At 42.5% G+C, this 20,617-nt stretch overlaps 1 protein-coding gene across 2 annotated transcripts in view; it reads left to right on the top strand.

Moving 5' to 3' along the window:
• Positions 1–20,617, top strand: part of hmcn1 (hemicentin 1) — a 139,506-nt gene that overhangs the window by 39,100 nt on the left and 79,789 nt on the right. For both annotated transcript variants that reach the window (XM_087297224.1, NM_001190304.3), the window contains 1 exon segment: positions 873–1,142. In XM_087297224.1, the coding sequence (XP_087153350.1) occupies positions 873–1,142 (270 nt within the window).

Below are 20,617 nucleotides of genomic sequence, written 5' to 3'. Positions count from 1 at the left end.
AAAGAAATTGTCTAATGTGTTTTGGTTACTTAATTCATTATGTGTATATTAGGCTATTATTTTTAATAGGTTGAATTGTTTCATTTATTTATACCTTTTTATCATATTAATGACAGTTTCAACTCACTGTCGTTCACTGATTCATCTGAATGAGCATACGAAGGGGTTTGGGGTCATTTGGGCATTTTATTAACGAACTGACAAGGACCATGTCTCAGAGTTGCTTATTTATTTTATTAAACATTTCGATAGTAGAGAAACATTTTTGGGTTTGTGCTGCACAGGGATTGCAATAACAAACAGGACTGTATCCTCATGGCAATGTGGTGGAAACCTGACACCACTCTGTCCCGGACCGTGCTTACACAAACTCCTTGCACAAATAACTTCACTTCCTGTCTTCCGGCTTCTTTCTGCTGTCTTGGCTTTCTAAGTGAGATACAGCCTTTGAAAAAACACCCAAGGTTATTGTGGAATTTAGGATTAAGATCCCATTCAGCTGGAATGGTCACCTAGACGTTACGTTTAACTTAAAGTTGAACAAGAGTTTATTCCCTGTCCCATTCTCTAAGCTGTTTCCCTGACTGTGCTGTCGCCGGGCCAGTGACATGATTAGCAGGAGTGACAGGAGAAACCTCCCTTGTGAAATTTATGTGTCTTCCTGTATAAATTCCCCATTTATGCCCTAATCCACACATCTGTCAACACCTCCCCATTTCCCTTCACGTTTCAGACTCATTGCACAAACTGTCAGATCCGCAGAGTTCACAGACATCCAGAGACCTTATAAGAACTCAGTCAATTAGTGAAGGTGATCGGAGTCAGTTTTTGAGTTTCTATTGACATTTTCTTATTTTTGTCTGTTTGTGCAGAGCCTCCTCCTGCTATAACAGTGCCCTTCAATGCGACAGCATCTCCTGGTGCAAATGTCATTCTGACATGTCTGGTCGCCAGCACGGTGCGCTTTAACCTGACTTGGCAGCGAGGGGACGTAGATGCCAGATTGGACCATCGCATACGAGTCACTACTAACCTGTCCTTGGAAATCCAGAGAGCGACTCCTGATGATGTTGGTTGGTACACATGTATAGCAGCCAATGAGGGCGGAGTCTCTGCTGCTCGAGTCTACCTGAATGTGCAAGGTAAGAATCTCTTGTTTTGTTTTTATTTATAAACTCTTTATTGGGTGAAGAACAATAAATAGTAACTTTATTGTCTTTGATTACAATATTTTTTTTATTTGTCTTGTAATTACCCTGGGTAACACTCATTTTCCAATGAGTATTACAGGGAGCGTCCTATAAAGGAATAAAGCCCAAAGTATTGTTTTATTTTTGCTCATTTTTGTAATATGCTGTACTTGTGACACACATTTCTTCATCAGCATGTTTACATTCTGCTGTGTACAATGTATGTGCAGCTCGGTTATGCGTAGTTGTATTTGCACTACATAGTTGCTTAGGTGTCAATACTAACAGAAACAAAGAAAAAGAAACAACAACAAACTGTTAAAGTAATTTTCACAATTATATTTTGAACAGGTAATTTTTATCACTCAAAACTTTTGGGTAGAAGGCAAGGGACAATTTATTTAGAATAACTGGAGAACAAAGTTTAGCTTAAAGGGATAGTTCACTCAAAAATGACCGTTCTGTCATCATTTACTTTGCTTATTCCAAATCTTTTTGAGTTTCTTTCTTCTGTTAAACATAAAAGAAGATATTTTGAAGATTGTTGGAATCTGTAGCCAATTGCTATATTTCCATCCTCCCACACAAAGCAGTTGATGGAGATGCCAAGATACGCATCAATTTTGAAAATGTGCATAAAAAATGTATTTGGTAACTGAGTAGGACAAATTTTTTATTCAATAAGAAAAGATGTGCATAAACTACAATTGAAACACTTTTATCGAATAAATTTCAGCATGTGCATTAAAACATGTGTGTGAAAAAGCGAATGTGGAAAAACCAGCAGGCTGGGCACACTAAAAAATCTGAAATGTTGTTTTGGTCATTCTAAAACCCCAGTATTAATGTTATTATATTTTTAACTGCCTCCAGAATTGTCAAGAGCGTTCACTTCATGTCGACATATGTCTTCTAAGGCGCAAGTCATTTATTAAAAAAATAACTGCAACAAACTAAATTTTTACTGTTGATATTTGGCGCCAGTTAATATTTATTTATACGTCTTTTATGCGATGTTCTGGTTTTGCGCATACCTTTAATTCACATCTTTGGATGGAAACATCAAACAAATTATTGACTTACTCTCAAAAATATTTTTGCTTTCTGTTCAATCTACTTGTTTAAAATTAGCTGAATCTACACAATACTTGAGTTTTTTTTTTGGAATAATGATTTATGTTCAGTCCACTTAAATTTGTAAACAATTAAGTAAACTAAATCGATTTGTGTTGGGACAACATAAAGGAATTGTGTGGAACCCAGCATCTTTTACAGTGTACAGTAATAATTTTTCCTACTGTGGATGTCAATGATTACCGGTCTGCGATTATTGACCTAATAGGAGACAGTTTGCAATTTCACATTGCTAGGTCACATCATTTTTTTGTCCACTTTGTGTTTATAAAACACTAAGAACTTATTGCATTTCTGTGCATGTATTAAAAAGGACTTAACATAGAAAAGCAAGGGCACAGGGCTCTTGGCAGATCACTCCTCCTCCTCTCTCTAACACAAGATCTGTTTTCACTGCAGTCTTGCTGTAATATTTCACGGTAGTATTTTATAGCACTTGTGAAAGTGATTTATGTCAGGCTTGCTCACTGTTTGCGATCCTGCAGTTTCCATTGAAACAGCCTCTTACACTTTTTCTGCGGTACACAACCCTGGCAAATCACTTTGCTTTTTCTAATTGTGGAAAACAGTAGAAAGACAAATTCATAGAGATCATAACTGAAATGAGAAAGACAGAACAGAACAGATCTGTATAAAGTGTTGCAAGAACATGTTTTTGCATTGCACTTTGATATTGTGTGATACTTACCAAAAATATATATACTAACATTTTTTAAAGTGATGATGGTAATTAAACAGTATTTTGCTGAGTGTTTTTATAGAAAGATAACTGTGACAAAAATCACATGTGCACTGTATAGAGGTAAAATTAACAGTTGAATGACTTTACAGTTTAACTTGTGATTCATGAGTTGTTTTTATTACATTATGCATTATGTTTCAGAAGCTTTTGATGCTGAAAATGTAACTCTGGATTTTAAAATAGTGACTTTTACTGATGATTTAGTAGCTTGAAATGACTCATTATCTGGGTTGTTAGTGTCAATTAAAGTAACTGGTTATTAAGAGTCAGCGTTTTTTGTTATTGTATATATATATATATATATATATATATATATATATATATATATATATATATATATATATATATATGTGTGTGTGTGTGTGTGTGTATATATATATATGTGTGTGTGTGTGTGTGTGTGTGTGTGTGTATGTATGTGTGTGTGTATATATATATATGTGTGTGTGTGTGTGTGTGTGTGTGCATATATCTATCTATATATATATATATATATATATATATATATATATATATATATATATATATATATATATATATATTTATATATAAATTTTTTTTTCTTTTCTTTTTTTTTGTAGCAGCAAACCCCTGTCTTATTGACTGATTGATTAAATCATTAGTTCAACTGATTTGACCAAAGTCTTTATTTATGAGTCATTGAATCACTGGCTTTAAAAAAAAAAAGATTATCATTATCATTAGGAATAAATATCTATAATTCCACTGTTACTGTAATGTGAAGCGGGACGCTGACAAGGAAATGTGGCTCCAAAGAAGGTTTATAAAACAGAGATAGTCAGGCAAGCAATGGTCAACACAGGGGCAAACAGATGTACACAGGAAATCCAGAGTCTTAGTCATAAACAGGCGGATGGTCAAAAAGGCAGGCAGCAGACAATGTAAAACAAACAAAAACAAAGCAAGGTTCAAACATCGAAGGCAAGGCAAGAAAAACACGTGGTACACGTTCACAATACTGTATAACAAGTTTCAGCATATAGTGTGTGTGTCTGTGCTACATTTTAAGTCCATCTAATCAGTGTTTGAGCAGCTCCCAGCTGTGTGAGTGTAATCAATCGTTCCCCTTCGGGGGGAACTCCAGCACTATAAGTGGATTTGATTGTTAAAATCCACGCATAGGGAGGTTCGGTTCAGAAGCTACTCGTCTGAAAGAGTATTGAACGGGCCAATTAAGAATGAATTGGCAGCGCAAGCCTGCGCAGGTGAGCGGCATAAGCAATCAACTGAGTATATAAGCTCAACTGGCGCCAGCAGACGCTATCCTTTTCGCTTCAGAGACTTTTCTGATCGAGCTTCATGAGGGTTCCTCCTGCTGTCTACAGCCACTTCGAGCGAACGAGTGTCTCCCGGTCCAGAGCGAGTCCACGCAGCGGCAGATGGTCGAGCTGGGTTTCTCCCTTGCCTGGCGTCCCTTTGGGTCCGGTCCTCCAGAGCGGTGCGTATTGTTGCAAAGCATCCTAAAAGAGCAACACAGTCGTGCAGCACGTCCTTTTCAGGACGGCGCTCCGACTGTGCGTTTCTGGTTGCGGGGGTTTCCTGGCTCCGGATGATGGGCACGATCACTGCATTACATGTTTGGGGGTCCAGCATGTTAATGTGGTGCTCGGGGGCGGTTCATGTCATCACTACGATGCCATGACCGTCGCGCAGTTGAGATCGCGGCAAACTCTCGTGAGAGAGCGAGCCACCCCAGTCGCCTCCTGTTCTGCAGCGGGCGCTCGGGCAGATCTGAGGGTTCCAGCGAGAGATAATCCGCCGCCTAAGGGCTCGCGGACCTCTCGCTCCTCCAAGCGCTCCATCCAAGCTTCGGGCGCTGGGAGTGATCCGTCTAATCAGATGGTAGCTATCACGCTCGCTGTCACCGGAGATCAGATGTCCTCCGCGGCATCGGAGGGTGGGCTTTCATTGTCCGACGATGATCCGGACTCGCTCGCCCCCTTCGGGCAGGTGAGCGCTGTCAAACGGATACTGAAACGGACGTGTTAGCCGTGCTTTCCCGGGCTGCTTCGGCCGTGGGTTGGAGATGGTTTATCCCCCAGCTCCGCGGCCGGACCGACTAGAGGGGCGTTCCCTTCTTCCCGGCGACGCACAGTAGGCTCACGCGGTCTTAAAGAGCACCTTTTTTCTGCTCGTGCTGCGTGTCCCTCCACCCTCACCACTCTTGGTGGTGGAGCAGCCAGGGGGTATGTGGCGATTCCCTTAGGTTGAGTGTGCGATGGCGGTTAATCCGCGCAGCGCCTCTTCTTGGCGGGGTCTGCTTCGTCTCCCATCCAAAGCCTGTGAGTTTTCGGCTCCCTCGGAGCTAGAGCTTACAAAGCTACGGACCAGGCTGCATCCGCCTTGCATGCGATAGCCACTGTCCAGCGCTACCAAGCGCAGGCGCTGGCCGAGCTGCACGAGGGTGGGTCCAACCCAGGCTTATGAGCTTCGCACCGCAGCCGACTAAGCTCTTCGGACTACTAAGTCCGCTGCGTGTGCTCTGGGGAGGACGATGTCCACACTAGTGGTCCAGAAGCCCCACCTCTAACAAAACTTGGTTGATATGCGCGAAGTTGACAAAGTCCGCTTTCTTGACTTGCCCATATCCCAAGCTGGTCGGCGACACAGTCTGCGAATTCACCCAGGAATTCGAGGCAGTGAGAGAGCAGTCCGATGGGTGATGTCTAATCGGCGGCCCCGTAAGCCCGCTCCGCCCGCTGTGCCATCCATACCTGCTCCTCGCTGAAGGCGCCCGCCTACGAGAGCTGCACCGCCCCCGCACTCGCCTCTGGCGAAGCGAGCACGTCGAGCACCTCGGAAGCAGGCCACTCCCCCTGCCTAGAACGCCACTAAGTCTGGCAAACGGACCGCGAAGCGTCCCTGGGACAGGTCATCTGGAGAGGAGGGAACTTGCTCTTTCCCCGCTGGAGGGCGGGGCGCCATTTCCAACGGCACTTTTTACTGCCATGAAATGAAAGGGCACTTTTCCACTTCTCCGGAGGTGACAGCCCGAAATCTGCCAGTTTGAGCTCAGCTCTCTAGCTCGTAGGTTCGGTGCACTCCGCCAGTCTCCCTTCTCCCAGCCCCCAAGCCCCCCCTCCGGAGTCAGGGTGCGGAGCCAGAGCGAATCGCTCTCCTCCAGCTCTTCTGTGGGACGGCCTCCCAGGTTTACGGGCGTGTATTTCACCAGGGTCAATCCCCTGTCCGCCCCTGTCTTGCGAGAGGAGATTGCTGCCCTCCTGGCGAAGGGTGCAATAGAGCCGGTACCTCCAGCCGAGATGGAGAGCGGGTTTTACAGCCCGTACTTCATCGTACCCAAAAAGAGCGGTGGGTCACGGCCAATCCTAGATCTGCGCGTTTTGAATCGCTGCCTTCACAAGCTGTCGTTCAGAATGCTTACGCAGAGGCGCATCCTCCGATGCGTTCGTCCTCAGGATTGGTTTGCAGCCATAGACCTGAAGGACGCGTATTTTCATGTCTCCATTCTTCCATGCCACCGTCAGTTTCTGCGGTTTGCGTTCGAAGGTCGAGCATGGCAGTACAAGGTCCTCCCCTTCGGGCTCTCTCTGTCTCCGCGGGTCTTCACCAAACTCGCGGAGGGTGCCCTAGCGCCTCTGCGGCTTGCGGGCATCCGTGTACTCAATTATCTTGACGACTGGCTGATTTTAGCCCACTCTCGGGAGCAATTGACTGCGCACAGAGACGAGGTGCTCCGGCATCTCCGCCTATTGGGGTTGCAGGTCAACTGGGAAAAGAGCAAACTCGCCCCGGTGCAGAGGATCTCTTTTCTCAGGATGGAGCTGGACTCGGTCACCATGGTAGCGCGCCTCTCCGGAGAGCGCGCTCGCCTGCTGCTGAACTGTCTGAGGGAGCTCGACAGCAAGTTAGTGGTCCCACTGAAATATTTTCAGAGGCTCCTGGGGCATATGGCTTCCGCTGCGGCCGTCATGCCGCTCGGATTGCTCCATATGAGACCACTTCAGCACTGGCTTCAAGATCGAGTTCCGAGACGCGCATGGCATGCGGGCACACACCGAGTCTCTGTTACTGCGCTGTGTCGCCGCACCCTCAGCCCCTGGAATGACCCCTCGTTCCTGCAGGCCGGTGTGCCTCTGGGACAGGCGTCCAGTCATGTTGTTGTTTCGACAGATGCTTCCAGCATAGGCTGGGGAGCCGTGTGTCGCGGGCATGCAGCTGCGGGCCTGTGGGTAGGTGCCCAGCTGCATTGGCACATCAATCGCCTAGAGCTGTTGGCAGTGGTCCTTGCTCTCCGCCGTTTTTCTCGGCGCTGGGGCAGCAACACGTGCTGGTCAGGACGGACAGTACGGCGGCGGCAGCGTATATCAACCGCATGGGGGGTATGCGCTCTCGCCGCATGTCTCAGCTCGCCCGCCGTCTGCTCCTCAGGAGTCACCCGCGCGCCATTCACATCCCAGGTATGCTCAACCGTGCAGCCGATGTGCTCTCACGGCAGCAGATTCACTCTGGAGAATGGAGACTCCACCCCGAGTCTGTTCAGCTGATATGGGCGCGATTCGGGGAGGCCCAGATCGATCTGTTTGCTTCCCCCGAGAATGCTCATTGCCAGTTGTTTTATTCCCTGACCGAGGGCTCTCACGGCACGGATGCACTGGCCCACAGCTGGCCTCGGGGCGTACGCAAGTATGCGTTTCCCCCAGTGAGCCTGATCGCGCAGTTAATGTGCAAGGTCAGGGAGGACGAGGATCAGGTTTTGTTAGTTGCGCCCCTCTGGCCCAACCGAACCTGGATATCAGAGCTCTCCCTCCTCGCGACGGCCCTCCCTTGGCAGATCCCTTGAGAGAGGACCTACTTTCTCAGGGACAAGGCACCGTCTGGCACCCTCTTCCTGATCTCTGGAACCTCCACGTGTGGTCCATAGACGCGAGGAAGACTTAGGTAACCTGCCGCCCGCGGTGGTTGATACCATCACTCAGGCTAGAGCCCCCTCCACGAGGCGCGCCTACGCCCTGAAGTGGAGTCTATTCACTGAGTGGTGTGTCTCTCGCAGAGAAGACCCCCGATCTTGCCAGATCAGTGTTGTGCTCTCTTTCCTTCAAGAGAAGCTGGACAGCAGGCTGTCGCCCTCCACTCTCAAGGTTTACGTTGCTGCCATCTCCGCTCACCATGACGCGGTGGCTGGCGGCACCGTGGGAAAGCATAACCTCATCATCCGGTTCCTCAGAGGCGCTAGGCGAATTAATCCAACTCGCCCCCCTCTCACGCCCTCTTGGGATCTCGCCCTCGTTCTCACGAGCCTGCGATGTGATCCCTTCGAGCCACTCGATACAGTATCTTTAAGATTTCTGTCCCTGAAGACAGCTCTGCTGGTCGCGTTGACCTCCATTAAGAGGGTCGGGGACCTGGAGGCATTTTCGGTCAGTGACTCGTGCCTGGAATTCGGGCCGGGATTTTCTCACGTTATTCTGAGACCCCGCCCGGGTTATGTGCCCAAAGTTCCTACCACTCCTTTTAGAGATCAGGTAGTAACCCTGCAAGCGCTGCCCCCGGAGGAGGCAGACCCAGCCCTGTCCTTACTTTGTCCAGTTCGCGCTCTGCGCATTTATGTGGACCGTACCCAGAACTTTAGATCTTCTGAGCAGCTCTTTGTCTGTTATGGCGGACGGCAGCAGGGAAGTGCCGTGTCTAAACAACGTTTATCCCACTGGATTGTGGAGGCCATTTCATGTGCTTATTTGAGCAGAGGCCAGCCACGCCCCCCAGGAGTGCATGCGCACTCCACTCGGAGCGTTGCATCCTCTTGGGCGTGTGCGCGTGGCGGAGGAGTCACTTGCTGGCCCATTACGTAGTAGGTCTGCCCGCTGGTCAGCCCGCGTTTTGGGTATAGGTGCCTGCTATGGCCGATCCCCGCTGGTGATCCCCATATGCTTTTTCTGCCATGGTTAAGTTCCCCCCCTGGGCGGACCCGTGCTTTCCCTATCTGTTAACCACCTTTTACGCGCACTCCCCCTTTTCAGGGTTAGTCCATATGTAATTCCATTTGTTTCCCCCTATTGGGTGCGGATGGTCTCCGCAGCGTCCTCCCTACTGGAATGGCACGCTTCCCAACGTACTGTCGTGTATTCCTAGAATTATCTAGACGCTAGCGACTCCCAAAAAAGATACCTATTCCGTAAAACTTCTTTTGAAGTAGGATAAGTTACGGCCAAGGGCACGTTGGAGGACCACGCCTCTCGTGATCTGGGTGCGTCACGCTTGCCTGACCGCTCTCTCATGGTGGGTGTTGGTAAGGTGCAGTCATTATGGCGCTTTCAATGGGCTCCCAATGCGTGGATTTTAACAATCAAATCCACTTATGGTGCTGGAGTTCCCCCCGAAGGGGAACGTTCGAGGTTACTAAAGTAACCCTTCGTTCCCCGAGGAGGGGAACGGAAGCACTATACTCCGTTGCCATAATGACTGTCCCTTAGCTGTTAAAAGTCTCTTCAGCTTAAAAAGGATAGCATCTGCTGGCGCCAGGTGAGCTTATATACTCAGTTGATTGCTTATGCCGCTCACCTGCGCAGGCTTGCGCTGCCAATTCATTCTTAATTGGCCCGTTCAATACTCTTTCAGACGAGTAGCTTCTAACCGAACCTCCCTATGCGTGGATTTTAACAATCAAATCCACTTATAGTGCTTCCGTTCCCCTCCTCGGGGAACGAAGGGTTACTTTAGTAACCTCGAACGTTATCTGGAACAGTGTGTGTGTGTGGTGCATTACTGTAACTTGTAGTCCATATACCAGCGGATTTGTAGCAAGCGGAAACCTCACGCTCTCCCTCGGGAAGCCAATACGGAAGTGACTAAAACTGCAAATCGACTTACCTTTAATGGCTGGCTCCAAGAAATCCAGATGATTTCTGACTCCGTTGGTAAATAGGCCAATTTTACAGCTGATAAAAACATGTTTACAGCCTGGTACAAAAGATGGCTTTGGTGCATATAGCTATTATTACATTTCATGACAACTGTGAGGGGGTGAATTTTTTATAACTCATCCGTTTTGTTTTTATTAAGTTATATTTAGTCTGCATAATTAAGGGTGTGGCCACTTGAGTGACAGCTTGGTCTCGCTGCTCGCTGTCTCGTCACCTCCGCTGATTCTGACTAATTAGCCGCTGAGCCCAGCATATACCTCATATTTTTGTTTTTGTTCGTGTTTCTTTACACAGTCAATTGCCTTTTGGGATTATTTCCTGCATATATCAGATACTGTAGCATGTTGTGTGCAATTAATTGTGCTCACAAACCATTCACGTGGCCGCCATTTCCCAGGTGAATGAAATTATACACTTATGTACCATCTTTATGCATGTATTTGTTTTACTTAAGATCATTTATATTTTTCTGTAGACCTGTAAAGCACTCCAGAAGTCCACTATATATATTGTGTTTGGAAGTAATTTGCATTTTTTAGTTTTTAAAAGTCAAAATACTTTATTCATATAGTGTACAACCAAGCACATGTGATTAGAACACAAACGAGTCACAGGTAATGAAGTATTAAGTGTTCTCCCAAAGTAAAGTCTGTCTAAGGCCATACTCACACTTGGTACAGTTGCCTCGAACCGGGCCAAAGCACGCTTGTCCCCACTCCCGTCTCCCCCGACGGCCCGCACTCACACCACAAACGGGCCTTGGCACGCTTACGTCATCGCTGCTGCACAGTGGAGATTTCTCTAGTTATATCGTTTCAGTCGTTTGTTATGCAGTGACATGCAGTCAAATATTTCGCCAAACGGTCCTTAGGGATGCGGTGACACGCAGTCAGATATTTCGCCGAACAGATCCGCCACTTTTGCCGCTCATAAACAATCATAAAGCCCTTGTGCTGCAGGAATGAGGAGGTCTGCTGAAGCCGCGCAGCTGTCGTGCTGTGAGGAGTTCTCGTCTTCAATAAACTACGGCAGTTTGCGTTCACTGAACAGTAAGAATGATTAATAAATCCATATGAAACAGCCCCTTAAAAGTCACGTCTCGCTTTCAGTTTCGGGCTTTGGTGCGTTTTGCACTCACACACAAGCGTACCGTGCCAAAGCCCAAGTGAACCGCGCTCAGGTACACCTCTTCCAACCGGGCCAGGGCCGGCCAAGTGAACCGTGCTTGAGCCAGATTCACCGCACTCACACTTCTCAAACGATCCGGGAAACGGGCCTGGGCACGGTACGGTTGGCATAGTGTGAGTAGGCCCTAAAGGTCTATGCAAAATGCCAGCAGGCGTCTGTAGCTCCGCTCACGCTCCACCTCTTTGCTCTTGTTTGGTACCCCACGGTCAGTTTGATGACGCGCAGACAAAATGGCAAAGGTTGGCCGTGCTTACTTGTAGCTTCTTGTAGCGATCTGCACAGGCTGTGTTGCTGGTGATTGTGACAGTTACAATGTGTCTTAATGAGACGTGATGTGATGCCACAACACCCGATTAAAGGTTTTTTTTTCTTGTTAAAACGAGTTTTGGCCTAACTATATGTAACAGCAATGCACAAATTAATATTTTAGAAACAGTTTCTTTTTCCACAACATCACAGCAAAACAAAACCTTAAACTGCTATGACAATTATCTCCTCAGGTACAGATTATGGGCGTTAATCAGTGTTAAATGCTTCTTGTGTGAGTTTGAACATCATTTTCTGTGACATTTATTGCCATACTACTAAAAACAGCAGCAGCCGATCGTTTACCTCAGATCTTGAAAATTAAATACATAGCAAATAGTTTCAAATTGAAATTCAGTGACTCCAGCAAACCAGCAACATCAGTCACATCAGCCTATGTACTTTTATTACAATTAAAAAGGTTAAATATGCATTAACTAGATTATAACCCTTACCATTTCATCAGAAGTGCAGTGGCTGATATTTAAATAAATGGCTGGTGTTTAAATGTTTCTGTTGTGTTGCATTTGGTGCATACAGGCAAATTACTCATTGCTGGAATCTTGATGCATTGCATGTTGTTAGGACACGATGTTATACTTTTCTGTTGTTTTTCTCTTCTCTGATTAATATGTCTAGTGCATGCCTACTGTCCATTGCATCTCACATCCTTTGATAAAACTTTCTTGAATACTGGGTAAAATACATGTATTTTTAGATGCAAAGACCAACATTTAACCAACCCAGCTAATTAAACTTGGATAAAAAGACTTTTAGTTTGGTTAAGCAGGTCATGAAGTACTGTATTTGTCCTCACTGACCTTTAATGTTGTATATCGCTCAGAATCAAGACTTGTCTTCTGTTTTTCATACTGAAGCAATTTTTATTAGTCATGCACTGTTGTAATGAATTACAAAAATCTGTTTTGATTTGAAAATACTTTGTTTAGAGGTAATATTGATGCATAGATGTGACTTCAGATTATACTTTATGATGATTAAATGTGTCAAGCCCCCGAGGGCTCCAGCAGGGCAGGGCTTGACTTTTATTAGCAGGAGAGCGGGAGTGACATTAACTGTATAATTTTACCTCATTGCTGAGTGATGTGTCTCTTAGTTTTCCACAAAATTCTTTCCCAAGACCTGAGGAACGGGTTTTCCCTGCATCCCACTTATTTCCCTCTGGCGCTGGCTTTGTTTCTGCCCTCTTTCTGTCTCTCTCTTTGCATTTCTGTCTCTGTCTAGGTTTATTTACCTCTCTCTGTCATTCTTTTATTTCTCATTGCTGCTAGAATCTATAGGAAATCATCTTTATTGGCTCTTAAATAATAGAACCCTTCCCTCTGACATTCGAAATGCAGATTTCTGTGGATTTGAAGTCATTATTTGAAACATACTTTTTTAGGGTAGCTTTTATGAGATGCATATTTCTTGCATATATCTTTGTATACGTCTTTCATATCTGTATTTTGTGTTTGTAAAGTGCCACTTGAGATGCTACTTTAAAAAAAGTGCTATATTAAATAGAGTTTATTATTATTTGGGGTTGCATGGTTTACCTGTACTCTGGTAGTATCGCGATACTATGGCTCCAAAATACTGGCGGTGCTGCTGTAGGTTGTAAATGCTAGTATCTTTATTGATTGTCCATCTACTATAGATAATGTTGCGTGTTAAAAGTCACTAACATGCTCACAAGTTTGTGCAACAATAGACCATTTTATTTTAATAGTCTGTGGAGTCACTTTAAGGTTGAACGTTTTCTGATATTTTCTGATGTTTCGAACGCACATCTGAATCGGTTCATTTCTGTTCCTGTCAATATGATTTAGAACCTACAACAATTGTGACATTCTCTTAAACTCACAAAGTGAAATTCTGAATTACTTTGGATTCTTACCTGATAAGAAAAAAAACAAAACAATGGATGACAAACCCAAAATAGCTACAGAAAACATTGAAACAATGTTTGACCACTTCATATAGCCTGATTTTGTTGAAAAAAAAACAACTTTTTTTTGCAACAAATTTAATTCGGTATAATTTGTATCTTTATTTTAATATATAGTTTGTTGGCCAGTTATCTACAAAACAAACAAAAATAACAAATAAATTGTAGGTGAAATGATGTGCAAATAATACTTTTTCAATAATCTGGAAATTATTAATTAAATTTAAGTAGACCTATTATAACATGTAACAGTATTTCTGACAATTGTCTTTATAATTTGAATATGAATTACAGTATCGCCATACTACTTGGTATCGTAATACTTCAGCTGGTATAGTATCGTAAGATGAATTATTGGTATTGCGACAACCCTATTACTATTATTATTATTATATTAGTATTTATAGTTCTAATACTGTTGCTTAAATCATTTTAAATGGCATACACAAACAAACACAATTAAAATGAATTTAAAGGAAGTGTGTTGAAATGTTTTCATATTTAATGTTGAAGTAGTTGTCATTTTGTGTTATTAAAATATAAAAATATTTCTGTTTCTTATTTATCATCTCCGTCTCCTCTATCATTCTCTGCTTCCTTTTTTCCCCTTACCCTCTATTTTAGTCCTGCTCCTGCTGCACTAAGACACTTCATGGTTTCTGTGTGTCAGACATTGGCTTTTTAAACAGCTGTCACTGTTGGACTGACACAGTGCATGTGCGTGTGTGTGCGTGCGTGTGTGTGTGTGTGTGTGTGTGTGTGTGTGTGTGTGTGTGTGTGTGTGTGTGTGTGTATGTAATCACCACCTGCTGGGATTCCTGTGCTGTGCTAGTCATTATGGTCCCTTTGAAGTGGGACTGCTGACACAGTGATGCCAAGCCAGACCACAGAGTCATCTGCCATAATCATTTACACAACATTACTTTGACATGTACTGTCCACACACACACACACACACACACACACACACACACACACACACACACACACACACACACAAACACACACACACACACACACACACACACACACACACACACACACACACACACACACACATACACACCATTTATAGCCCCATTCAGATGTTCATCACTGTGTTCAGAGGGTCTGGAGAAGTTCTAGACATTTCTGTACATCTTACCATCTTTGGTGGACAACTTTTCTTCCTTTTCCTGCCACCAATTCATTAACTCTTATTAATAGGCAATCAACTTTTATTATGTCTATCAATCAGTTCATTTATTGATTAATCAATAGATTCATTAATTCACATTTGATCACATACATTTAAACGATCCATATTAACGATGTAGGTCATCAAAAAAAAAGAATTATTATTATTTTTGTATTTATACATTTTATTTGTTTATTTTTATATTTTCTGTTTATGTTTATCTTCTTTAATGATTGACTGAGGACCTACTGTACATTTTTCACATCTTGGATGGCTCAAGCATAAGTAAATCCACATCATATTGACGTTTCTCAATAAGTGTATTTTAAATGGACAGATTTCTGGTGCTGCCATAGAATTTACATGCTAAAAATACGTCATCCATGTTCCAGATCAATTTGCTCATTTATATATTCCTATGAATTAAAGTAGCCTATGGCATAGAAGAGTGGATGAGGAGGTGTTGGTGAGGCTTAGCGTCAGTGAGTTGTTAAAACTGAGCCTCTAGGCAGACAGAGTCTATTAGAGTACAATTTAGTGAGTAAGACCTGGGATAATTACAGCTTTACTACTAAAGACAGAGTGACCCCTAAACTGCAATGGCTTAACCGCCTGAGCATGCAGCACACAGCAGCTCTCATGCACAACAGACGCTTTTTGTCTGCCAGGGTCCAATTTAATCATGACAGAGTAGAGCTCTAGAAATTACGTCAGTCATTCCAGTCAACCTTTCCATTGGAAATACAGTAGAAGTCCTGGAAAGCTCTGTTCCTGTTGAGTGCTGCATGTTAGCCATGTTACTGATACTTAAAAACTTTAACAGTGGCCTGCTCTGATCCAAAAACTAGTGAGCTACTTGTGCAAGATAAATATTGTGTATATGTTTTTGGTATAAAATAGTTTTGTTTTTGTTATGGCGACATGGTGGCTCATGTCACAGGTTCGAGGTTCGAGTCTCGGCTGGGTCATTTGGCATTTTTGTGTGGAGTTTGCATGTTCTCCCTGTGTTTGTGTGGGTTTTCTCCGGGTACTCCAGTTTCCTCGACAGTCTAAAGATATGATATATAGATAAATTGAATAAACTAAATTGGCTGTAGTTTATGTGTGTGAATGAGAATGCATGGATGTTTCCCAGTTCTGGGTTGCAGCTGGAAGGGCATTGAAGAAGATTTCTATTCTCTCAGTGTGAAGTATTTTCTAAGTGTAAAGCAGTTAATTTTTTCTTCACAAAATGTATGTAGTGTTTGCAGCAAACATGCCAGCATGTGTTAAAAATACTGTGTAAGATGAGTATGCCTGCACAGGAGCAACACTAGGAGAAGGCTGAGTGACTGATTGTGTAGAATAACTGAATATGTAAAGCACTGATCATATATGTTAAATACTTCTATGAAGCTATATGTGTCAGAAGTTAGAATGAGTAACATATTATCAAGTGATTATGCTTTCATGACATTGTATGTAAACACTTAGCTCCTTTGCATAAGTTGCATCTATATTTGCTGACATAGACCTGTAACATCTCTGTTGACATGAGCTAGTGGGCTGAGAGCCAAGAACAGCAGGACCCCTTAGACTAGAAAACCTATTCAAAAATGGTCAAGAGTTAAAAAGAGACACAGGGGTGTGTCAAAAAACATTTATAAAGATTTTGGAAACACACAGAAAGTTTAGAAAGTGTCCAGGAGAGACTTCAGAATGCTCTGGGGTCTGCTCTGCTCTTTCTCGGCTTTATTATGAAGAATAAAGTCTATTTTCTGATATTCAAAACCTCCTGTCTGATCATTTCTAATTGATGAGAAGTCGAATTACGACAGCATCCGCTGTGTAAAACATATGCAGGATAAGATGGCGGTTCATTCTGCTGTGGCGACCCCTGATGAACAAAATGGACTAAGCCGAAGGAAAATGAATGAATGTTTTTGTTATATGTTTTGCAGTGTAAATTATTTGTGTAATGGCAGGCTTGTTTTTCTTTTAGAGCATCACATCACAGGAATTTGATACCACATTCTGTTAGAGAATGTGTATCTTTTAAATCATTTAAGTATATTTAAAAAAAAAATGGCTTCTTAATAATCGACATTGTGAACACGAGGCTTTTGATGTTGTTGTTGTGGCTGTTATTCGTCGTTCATTTGAGTATTGTTTATAGTTTAAATTTTTATTTTTATTGGTATGGCCTTTAACATCTGACTAATGGACCACCAATAAAAACTAGCCTTTGGGCTAATTTGGGTATAGTTACATTCTTGGGAAATGTTCATTATTGTACACTGTCTCGTGTTGTGAAATAAATAAACACATTTCAGTAAACTATTTCTGTAATGGCAAGATTTTTCAATTGATCTTTCAGAAACAATGCAAATTTGCTGATTTGGTGATAAACATTATTAGTATAATAACTTTAGTATTGAGGCGATGCAGTGGCGCAGTAGGTAGTGCTGTCACTTCACAGCAAGAAGGTCGCTGGTTCGAACCTCGGCTTAGTTGGCGTTTCTGTGCGGAGTTTGCATGTTCTTCCTGCATTTGCGTGGGTTTCCTCTGGGTGCTCAGGTCTCCCCCACAGTCCAAAGACATGTGCTGCAGGTGAATTGGGTAGGCTAAATTGTCCGTAGTGTATGAGTGTGTGTGTTTGTGTGTGTGTGGATGTATCCCAGAGATGGGATGCGGCTGGAAGGGCATCCGCTGTGTAAAATTCTGCTGGATAAGTTGACGGTTCATTGCGCTGTGGCGACCCCGGATTAATAAAGGGACTAAGCCGACAAGAAAATGAATGAATGAATGAATGAATATTAGTATTGAGTTGGTGGTTCATTCCACTGTGGTTACCCCTGATAAATAAGGAACTAAACCGAAGGCCTTGTATTTACTGGTGTTTGTTATTGTTTAATGAGTCCCTACTGTAAAGTATTGATTTTTTTCTAAAATATTTGACCCCAAACTATTGAATGTATCAAAAACTCAATAGAAAAATCCAAGAATATAGACGAGGTGATACAGTTCACACTTTTAACTCAAATAGAAACTGTGGAAACCCATCACCATCTTAAACCAGCATTTTACACAAGATGAAACTAAACAACAATAGTCTTATCATTATGTTTTTGAATAATATGTTTTTATTTTGACCTTAAAGCAACCCAGAGCAATACAAAAAGCAACAACAACTATAAAGAAAGAAAACAAAAGGCAAACGAAACTTAAAAAAAGAGACAAAATACTTTAAAACCATAGATACATCAGTTACCGACAAAGGTTAACAATGTTACACATGTAGGCCAGTGGGCACAGGCAACATGGTGATCTTGCAAACAACGACAGGGTCATACCTTTAAACTGTTATCATTGACATTTGACAGATAATTAAAAAAGGGTTTCCAGGTGGCTTCAAAGCCAGCAATGCTATCAGAAAGATTGTGTCTAAGTTTCTCTAAATGTAAAAGTACTAGAGAATTCAGAAAGCCAGGACTTAAAAAGTGGATTTGATGCCTATTTCCATAGACAAAGATAATTTTTTTAGCTCCCACCATTCCATATTGTATAGCTTTTTAAATTTGTTGATTGAACCCACGAAGTGAGTCAGGCCAACCAAAAACAGTGATTGCTGGATCAGGGGTGAGGTTAGCAACAATAAGCCTTAGATTAGAATCTTAAAACTTTGACCATGACTAAAAAGATGTCCCTTGGAGCTCTTCAAAGATTCACATTTGTTACAGTTAGAGAAGATGGAGGGGTTGAGTTTGTTAAACCCTAAACTAAGAAACAGTATATCTTAAGGTTGTAGTTTTATGCTAATTCAGCCAGGGCTGTTTAGTAAAACCTTTAACTTTTAAAAGCGTTTAAAACTCAAAAGCAATGGTTAATCAAAACTTAATGGCAATTGGTTTCTACTAAGTCTACTATTTGGGTTTAGATTGCAGTTAATACTTAAGGTAATACTGAACGCAAAAAAACATAAAATTGTGGTATTATACATACAGGACTTTGCCTTTATACAGTACATGCTAATGCCAAACTTTAACAGTGGCTTGCTCTCATCCAAAAACTAGCAAGTTATTTGTGCAACATAAATATTGTGTATATTTTTATGATGCAAAATATCTGTTTTGTTTTGTGTTATTTATTTCTGTAATGACAAGAGGCGGCACGGTGGCTCAGTGGTTAGCACTGTTGCCTCACAGCAAGAAGGTCGCTGGTTTGAGTCCTGGCTGGGCCAGGTTTCCTCCGGGTGCTTTAGTTTCCCCACAATCCAAAGATATGCTCTACAGATAAATTGTCTGTGTGAATGCGAATATGTATGGGTGTTTTCCATGTGCTCTTTCGCTGTCACACAGAGTTGCTGCCTATTAAAATCATTCTCAATTAAATCACTTGCATAGTTCTTTTTCATTTAATATATTTAAAAAAACACCCTATATAGGCAGCACACTAGGTTTTGGAACAGAGCTATATCATGTGCATTTCCTGTCTCGGGCCATGATGTCACACATCCTGCGGTGCTGGAATATGGGACAGGCAGAGACTGGAAGTCAGAAAACAGCGGAGACAAACATCAGATTAGCTCCGGCAGTCTCATTCAGCTGGGCTGCACATCATGAATTGATCAAGGGCATACCTCAGCTTCAGCAGCTCAGGGAATCTGGAACCAATAATCCCACTTTAGTGATTCTGTAAAAAGTGAGAAGGGATGATGGGAGAATTGCTGTGAAATGGGTTAGACTGATTCCAGAATCATATCATGGGTGTAAAGCAGGACATTTTTACAGGGGTGTTTCGGGGACCACATGCGAACAATGATTGGATGCAAATGTTTACAAACACACGTCAATATAGTCAAAATTATACTACTACATCCAACTGTTTAGTGATATATGACCCAATATGGCCCTTGTTTCTTATGCTTTATTAATCCAACACCCCCATTCTTCAATATTATGAGTACTCCCCAGGTTTCATTCAATTTTTTCATTGATTTATTGGTATAATATCTCAAAATATATTGCAGAACGTGGTCAACTAAACTAAATGTGGCATGACTAAAGGGCATTCAGCATTATAAAACTGACTATGGAGTAAAACGTCTATTCAGGCTGCCTAGATATCACACTGTTAAAATACATTTTCAGCAAAAATTAAGGTTTTCACAATTGTGGAAATTCCCATTCTCCAAAGACAAAATTTAAATAAGAAATATTTAGATTTGTAGTGTTTTGTCACATGGATGATTGCTTGGGTATCCTAGTGGACCCTGGACCCCTAGTGAAGAACCATTGTTTGATTACATTTGATCCATTTTTTGGTGCAAATTTAGGATTTTCCTGTGGATGCCAATGTATTTTTAATGGATTTTAGTGAGTTTCTATGGTCTTCTTAGATCATTTAATGTGTTGCTATGTGATTTCTATAGGGCAAAGATGCCCAAACTAGGGCCTGTGGGCCAAAGTTGGCCCATGGAAGCCTTTGATTTGGCACACCATCCCATCTGAGAGGAGAGGGGGAATGATAGGAATGGCTTAGAGCAAAGGTGCCCAAACCTTTTCCTATAAAGGGTCAAAAAGCAAACTTAATTGAGGGCTGTGGACCAAATATATATATACGTATATGTTATATTTGCCATGGATAGTTTCCTAGTTAATTCAGTAATATTTAAAAATAACTAGAAAGTGTTTGGTTTAAATCATATTAACTATTGCAGTACCCTTTGTAACATTTAATAATGAACTTATAACAGTAAAAATATAAACAATCCAATTTATTCACCTTATTCTCAGCTGTCGAGCGGGCGCTGCCATTTGAATCTTTTTGTCTCGCGACTTCCGGTCACATTCACTTCCATTCATTTTTTGACGTTAACAACTGCTCGTTACACTGCTTGATGTTGCAATTTAATATTTTCTTATTATAATATGCTACTTGGTCTGTGTAGTCATGCAAACATTTGTTTGTTGAGCAAGTAGTTTGGCCATTTTCTGCCGTTTATTATTCCTAGTCATTTCTCCCATAGGCGACTGAATCGGAAGTTCT

This window comes from Danio rerio, chromosome 20 (genome assembly GCF_052040795.2).
Source record: "Danio rerio strain M-AB ecotype USA chromosome 20, GRCz13ab, whole genome shotgun sequence".
NCBI classification, from domain to species: Eukaryota; Metazoa; Chordata; class Actinopteri; order Cypriniformes; family Danionidae; genus Danio; species Danio rerio.
The sequence above is the reverse complement of the archived record's forward strand: the minus strand, read 5'-3'. Positions and strand labels throughout refer to the sequence as shown.